This window comes from Physeter macrocephalus, unplaced genomic scaffold (genome assembly GCF_002837175.3).
Source record: "Physeter macrocephalus isolate SW-GA unplaced genomic scaffold, ASM283717v5 random_926, whole genome shotgun sequence".
Taxonomy (NCBI): Eukaryota; Metazoa; Chordata; class Mammalia; order Artiodactyla; family Physeteridae; genus Physeter; species Physeter macrocephalus.
In genome coordinates this window covers 16564-23195 of record NW_021146379.1, presented here as the reverse complement: position 1 = coordinate 23195, position 6632 = coordinate 16564, and the positions used below count along the sequence as shown (strand labels likewise).

The 6632-nt window shown below is 61.8% G+C and overlaps 1 protein-coding gene across 1 annotated transcript; it reads left to right on the top strand.

The window, feature by feature from the left end:
- The first annotated feature begins 2518 nt into the window (after nt 1-2518).
- TNFRSF13C (TNF receptor superfamily member 13C) lies at nt 2519-3997 on the top strand. Its single transcript, XM_055083420.1, has 3 exons — nt 2519-2669; nt 2941-3264; nt 3816-3997. The coding sequence occupies exons 1-3, from the start codon at nt 2519-2521 to the stop codon at nt 3995-3997; spliced, it is 657 nt and encodes a 218-aa protein (XP_054939395.1).
- The last annotated feature ends 2635 nt before the right edge of the window (nt 3998-6632 follow it).

Sequence of the window (6632 nt, the reverse complement as noted above, 5' to 3'; positions counted from 1 at the left end):
TTGATTGACTTCGCTATGTGGAAAGAAAAAATACGTTGCGGAATAACTTTTTACCACGTTGGTCTGATGGTGACACTTCTCTTGTTAACAACTCCTAAGTCGTCCAAGCAGAGATTCGAGGCCTCCCGCTTCCCTGTTTAGGAGGCGCAAGTGAAAAGGTTTGTCCGGAGCCAGGTGCCCGCCCACTCCATCTACATGTGTCCTGTTGTCTGCTCTGTCCTCAGTGCCTGGCTGTTCAGGCACATGGGAGGCACCCAGGAAACCTTTGTGTCAAACCTTTGAGTATCTCCCCTTCTCCCTCAAGGTGGCCTGCGCCAGGGTCCACGACCAGCAGCGCCACAACTCTCCCCCAGAGTCAGAGCAGCCACGGTGAGAAGAGACAGAGGCCAGGGCAGCCCCTGCAGTGATGGCTCAAGTAAATGACCCCAGACCTGGCTCCACCCTCACCCAGGGATAGGGTCCCCCTCCAGGCTCCCGAGACCCAGCCCCCTCCACTGATGCCTGATGCAAGTAAGGGCCCTGCAGTCCCTGGGGTAACAGGTAATAACAGCATCCGTAGGGATGGCGATGGGGCGGGGAATGGGGCGCAGGCTTCCAGCCTCGCCGCCGCCCCTCTGCCCCATAGGAGGGCCTTCCCTGCCCTGACTCCGCTCCAGCTCCGGGCTCCCCACCCCCTCACCACACACCCACTCTCACACCCACACCCACCGCCCCAGACCCACTTCTCCTTTGCAGTTGCCCCACCGCCTACACCTTCCTGCCACGGAGTTGCTGGCCCGTGGGTAGGGGACGGAGAGGCAGTGGGCCAGGGCTCCCCAAGGCCGGCCAACTCAGGGTTCTGTGTAAGTCCTAGGGTCCCCGGAGCCAGAAACCTGGGGGCCAGCCTTGCTCCCCTCACTCCATGGCATCCCTCTTTCCTCCTAAACAGCTGCTGGCTCGTCCCCTGGCCCTAGGCTATGGTGCCAGCCTCCGTGGTGCCAGTTCTGTTCACTTTGTCCAGTCTCCAACCCCACAGCAGCCGGGGAGAGGGTCCCCTCTAAGGCACAGCTCAGAGGATCTCTCCCCCACTCAGACACCTCCTGGGGCCCCTCACTGCCCCAGGCCTGTGGCTTGAGGCCTGGCCCTGCCCATCTGCAGCCTCCCCTGAGGCAGTGGCCATGCCTGTGCCCAGAGCAAGCCTCCCCTTTGCCCCTCTCTGTGCTTCTGCCCTTGCCCATCCCCTCTCTCTGCCTGGAAGGTTTCCCTCCCCCTTGAACGGCTAAAGATCTACTCCTACCCCTAGGCCCCCTCCCTGCCTCCTCTGTGCACCTCCAGCCCTGAGTGCTTAGGGGTCTGGTATGGCCCACCATGAGGCTTTAAGTCCGTGCTCCATGCTGAGGCTCTCTGCCAGCCCCTGCCCCCAGGGAGGGGGCAGCATATGTCCAGGAAGGTCGAGGGGGCTTGTGTGTCTGTCTGAGACTCCATCTGAGAGACACAGGTGAGAGACAGGTGGGTCTGCCCCAAACACCAGGGAGCAGAGACAGACGGCGGGGGTGGGGGGGGCCTCGGTGAGACAGAGGCGAGCAAGCCTGGACGCAAAAGGAGCAAAAGGAGTCGGGTGGGTGAGCTGCCTCCTGGGCGTTGGTCTGTTCGTCTGTCTGTTCATCTGTTGATCTGAGTGTCCCTCCTGCTTAGGATCTGGAGACCGAGCTGTCCCTGGACCCACTCCGTCTGTGCCCTCTACTCCAGCCAGAGGTTCCTCGCTAACCATAGTCGGGCAAATCTGACTACGGCACGCCTTGCCTAAAGCCCTTCATGGCTCCCCAGTGCCTTTCCAGCCGGAGTCCCAGCTTCTCTCCGTCAAGGGCCTCTGGTCCCAGTACTCCCTGGCCTTCATATTTAGGCCCTTGCTCGCACTGGGCGCTCCCCTAGACCTCACTCCACCTAGCAAACACCTTCTCATCATCTCCTCCACAAAGCTCTCCTGTCGCCTCCGTGGCGATCACCTTCACTGATGCCGCTGCCGGGAGGCATTGTCTCCCCCATCGCCACCTCCGGTGTGGGAGTCGTCTGGGGCCTGGTACGGTGTGGCCACTCAGGATGTGTTTGATGAACTGAGCAGCTCTGCCCGAGAAGGACAGGAGGGCTCCCCGGAGGAGGCAGGTGAGGGGGAGATGCCTGGTGAGCATGGTCTAGGACTCTGGGCTGGCCTTGGGGAGCAGGACAGAGGAGGCCACCCAGAGGTCTGTGTCCCGATTAAGGGGCCCATCCTCTGCTCCCCAAGAGCAGGCCCTGGTTTGAGCCCCAGCCTCATCTCAGCGCCCAGCAGAGGGCCCGCCCAGTGGTTGTCTGGGGGTGATGGTTGAATGGAGAAACCACAGATGGAAGGTCTGGGGTGCCGGGGCCCTGGCTAAGACTGGCCCCCCACCTGGTCCCACCCCAGCAGGCAGGAGGGCGGGGTGGGTGGTGGCCCCGCCCGGTTTCCTCCCCACGGGGCAGCAGAGGCCAGACTCAGTCCCAGCCGGGTAGGCAGACAGGCATGGGCTTTGGCAGGATGAGGCGAGGGCCGAGGGGCCTGAGGGGCAGAGACAGGCCGGCCGCCCCGCAGTGCCTGCAGACCCAGTGCTTCGACCCGCTGGTTCGCAAATGTGTGGCCTGCAGTCTCCTCCGGACGACAGAGCCTAGACCGGGTAAGAGTTGAGCCGCGCTGCTGGATGGCACGCAGGGCGGCCCTGGAAGGGGAGGGAGGGTTCTGCCAGGAGGCCCCCCCTTACCAGAGTCGCAGGCATGATCCCCGCCTGTGCCAGGACGTCGGGGGGCATCGCGTTAACGGGAGAGGAGGGGGGCCTGTGGGCTGGGGCCTGGATGGGCACCAGCCATCGCCGCGTGGCCCTCACGGCCCCCTCTCTCGCCCTCCCCCTGCCCTGCCCCGTCCGGCTGTCCCTCCCCTCCGCGGCCCAGCCTCGCCTCCCTCCGACCCTCCCCCTCCCCGCTCGTCTCTCCGCTCTGCCCCGTGCTCTGCCTGCCCGTCCCCTCCAGCAGGCGGCCCGAGCAGCCTGGCGCCCGGGACGGCGCTGCAGCCGCAGGAGTCGGTGGGCCCGGGGGCCGCCGCCGAGGCCGAGGCCGCGCTGCCTCTCCCGGCGCTGCTCTTCGGCGCCCCCGCGCTGCTGGGCCTGGCGCTGGCCCTGGTCCTGCTGGGCCTGGTGGGCTGGAGGCGCCAACGGCGGCGGCCCGGCGCGGCGGCTGCCCCGGAGGCCCTGGAGGCCCGGGACGGAGACCAGGATGGTAAGTCCCGCGTCTAGGGGAACCGAGAGGGCTGGGGGCCGTCGGAGGGGAGACCTGGCCCTCGAGGGGCAGGGGCAGGGTAAAGGCGTGGGGGAGGTCTGAAGCGGAGGCAGGGCTCTAGGGGGTGATGCAGACAGAGGCGGCGAAGAGTGCGTTCTGAGGGTCTCAGGCTGAGCAGGGAGAAATAGTCCTGTCCCAGAGCCCGGTCCAGGCGAGGGACACGGCTCTGGCGTCCCAGACTTGTGTGAGGAAGAGACACAAGGCTGGGGAGCCCGGTCGAGGGAGGGGGTCTGTCCTGCCCTCTCTCTGGACAGCCAGACTGGTTCCCACCCCTCCTCTCCCTCTCCCTCTCCCATTTTGCCAGCGCCCTCAGCACTTCCTGTCCTGAGGGCCGATCATGTACCACCCTCCCCCGTCCCGCCAGTGGGGCTTCATCAACTGACTTCTCTCTCATAAGTCAGAGGGCTGTTCCTCCAGGGAGGCTTCCCGAACAGGGATGGGGGAAGGCGGTGACCCAATCCTGACCCTGCATTCCCCTCCCACCTCGCCAGAGCCCCTGGACAGTGACAACATCCTCTCCCCGGGAACCCTGGATGCCACAGCTCCCATCTGGCTTCCGCCCAGTGAAGACCCAGCTACCACCCCACCTGCCCACAGCGTCCCTGTGCCAGCCACAGAGCTGGGTTCCACTGAGCTGGTGACCACTAAGACGGCCGGCCCTGAGCAACCGTAGCGACGGAGGGGGCAGGAGGTGGTCCCTGCCCTCCCTGTGGGCCATCAGCCAGGGGCTTGGAGATTGAATTCGGTTCTTCACCCCAGCTCTCACCCGTCCCTTTTCTGGGAGCCATGCTGCTCCCCGGCTAACCCTGCAGAACCACAGGCACTGCAGACCACAGGGTTCAGACTGCATGGCATCGTATGGCATGTTAGCATTTGGCTTAAAATCATACCATCTATGGCAGCCCTCAAAGGTCGTGGCTGAGCTCTGTGCTTTCGAGTGGTTGGGGTACTCTGAGTAGGAGGGTTTTTTTAAGCGTGGGGAAGCCACCATAAACCAGAAGGAATCTAGGAAAATGATCAAGTGGGAGGATGCTTAATTTGTAGCTGGGTGTTGTATTTTTTTAATACTTGCTCTCAGAGCTGTCCCGCTTTTAAACTGATACAAATGGCAGCAATGGGTAACCAACTGACCTGTTTTCTTTGGGATTTAGTACAAGATGACTTTAAGAAATAGCCTGAATTGTGCTGATTCTTTGGTATCTGTATCCTAGGGTCACCCCTGAGCTTGGCCCAATCTGCTAGGACCTATGATGCCATTCTCACCCTGGTGGCAGCTTCCAGAGCCCCAGGCTGTAGCCCTCCCTTCCCTTGGGAGGAAGCCCTCTCTTCCCCTGGGAGGAAGGGAAGCCTCTGGAGCTGGAGTGCAGATTCACACTGAAGGCACACCGACAGGCATCTCCATCAGAGACCACCTGGAATCCCAGCTGCGTCCAGGGCACACTGGGCTGTACACAGGGCAGGGCCCAGGACCTGCAAGAGGCTCCTTTGTTAGGAGGCCAGGGCAGGCCTCTGGCCTTGAACCAGCTGGACCTGATGTCCCTTGAGTGTCTTTCTCTTTGTGGCCTGTCCTCCCCAAGTGCTTGGGTCACTTGGCCACTCTGTGCCAGCCCCCTGTGGTCACCCACCATCCCAGTGGAACTGTTCCTCTGACAGTGGTGCCCCTTGCTTTGGGGTCTGGAGCTGAGACCATCTCTTCCAGTTCTGGACCATCCTGTGCACTCAGTCAGCCGCTGACTCTCCTGCCGACCCTCCTACACAGGGACACAGGGTTAGAACCTCCTGACCTGGACTCCACCCTGGACAGTGTCCTTGGAATTTGTCACAGCTTAGCACCCTGGGAAGGGGCGATGGACTGGGAGTCAGCAGATGGGATTCTGATCAGAGCTGCCCAGCAGACACCTGCCTTTCCTGCCCACCCCTTTCCCAGCTCAGAAGATAGTCAGCGGCCAGCAGTATTTGGAGCCCCAGAACCCGGACTACCACATCTAAGTCTCTTCCTCTCCCTCCCAAACCCCCTCAGATGCCCCCTCCCCGCCCCCCCAGCCACCAGGTGGCAGAGGTGAGGTCAGTGTGCGGGCATAGGCCGGAGGGTGGGGAGCAGGCCCAGAATGGGCCCAGCTTTCCACTTCCCTCCATCTCAGGGTTGGGGGAGTCTGAGCTGTTCTCGGCCATCCCTCTCACCCCACCTTTTCTACCACAGCCAGGGGGTGGGCCCTGGAGGCGAAACAAGTGGGAGAACACCCCTGGGGTCCAGACACGCAAACCATTGGCACCACCGTGTCCCCACTGAACCCCTAGTCCAGTCTCAGTTTCCTTTCCTGAAAAATCGTGGTGGGGGGTTGGACGCAAAGTTGTCCTCGTGGCCTGTGGCCCTCCGAGTAGGACTGGGAAGGCAATGTAGAGGGTTCTCACTCCCCCACCCCCATTTTACAGATAAGGAAACTGAGTCTCTTTCCCAGAAGGAGAGTCATTGCTTTAAAAAGGCCTTGACCTTTTTTAAGACCCCTGTTGGTCAAATTGCTTTCCTGAAAAGCTGGACCAGTTCACGTCCATGAGCAGGGATGATATGGTGCATTTTGCAGATAAGGAAGAGGAGGCCCAGAGAGGTGAAGGGATCTGGCCCAAGATACAATAAGCAGCGGTGGAGCTGGGCTACACTCGGGTGCCTACCTGTCCAGAAAGTCCCTGGCCCAGGTGCTCTCCTGGGCAGCAGCAGACTCCAGGCGTTGGTTCCAGGCTTTACTCCTTGTTTTTATCACTACTCAAAGATTTCCCTCCCCACCTGGTCTCTTTCTGCAGTAAGAGGGATCCACGACAGACTGGGAGAGCTGCTTGTTGGGATGGGAACTGAGGGAAGTAGCCCGCCTCCCACTCGCCTGTTTCTGGACAGTTTTTCCTGATGGAGGGTCAGGTGTCCCCGAGGTCCCCAGGGTCCCACGGTGGGGGCGGGGTTGGCTGAAGTCTCAGTTCCTCCTGGGGCTTCCTGCAGGCACTTCTCACTTCCTGCCCTGGCAGCCCTAGCTCCTGGCTCAGGCTGGGGGTGGGGAGGCCCAGCTGGTGAGGCCAGGGAGGAAGGACCTGACCCCTAACCTCCCTCTGTCTCAGCAAGGATGGCCCCACATAGCCCTTGCCTTTAGAAGCTGTGGCATCTCTTTGGGCCTGTCTCCCATATTCAAAACGGAGCCTGAGGACCAACCAGTTGTCCAGGATTAAAGAGGTCACGTGGAAAGTATGGTCTCCACCTCAGAAGTGCCTCTACTTCCTTCCTTCCCTGGAATGCAGACACCTTTCTGCCCAGGGCCCCCAAC

Bases quoted from the DNA above. Each gene is read 5' to 3' on its own strand.
- TNFRSF13C (XM_055083420.1), top strand. From the start codon at position 2,519: ATGGGCTTTGGCAGGATGAGGCGAGGGCCGAGGGGCCTGAGGGGCAGA. The intron at 2,670-2,940 runs GTAAGAGTTGAG...TCCGCGGCCCAG, and splicing joins GACGACAGAGCCTAGACCGG to CCTCGCCTCCCTCCGACCCT. The intron at 3,265-3,815 runs GTAAGTCCCGCG...CCACCTCGCCAG, and splicing joins CCGGGACGGAGACCAGGATG to AGCCCCTGGACAGTGACAAC.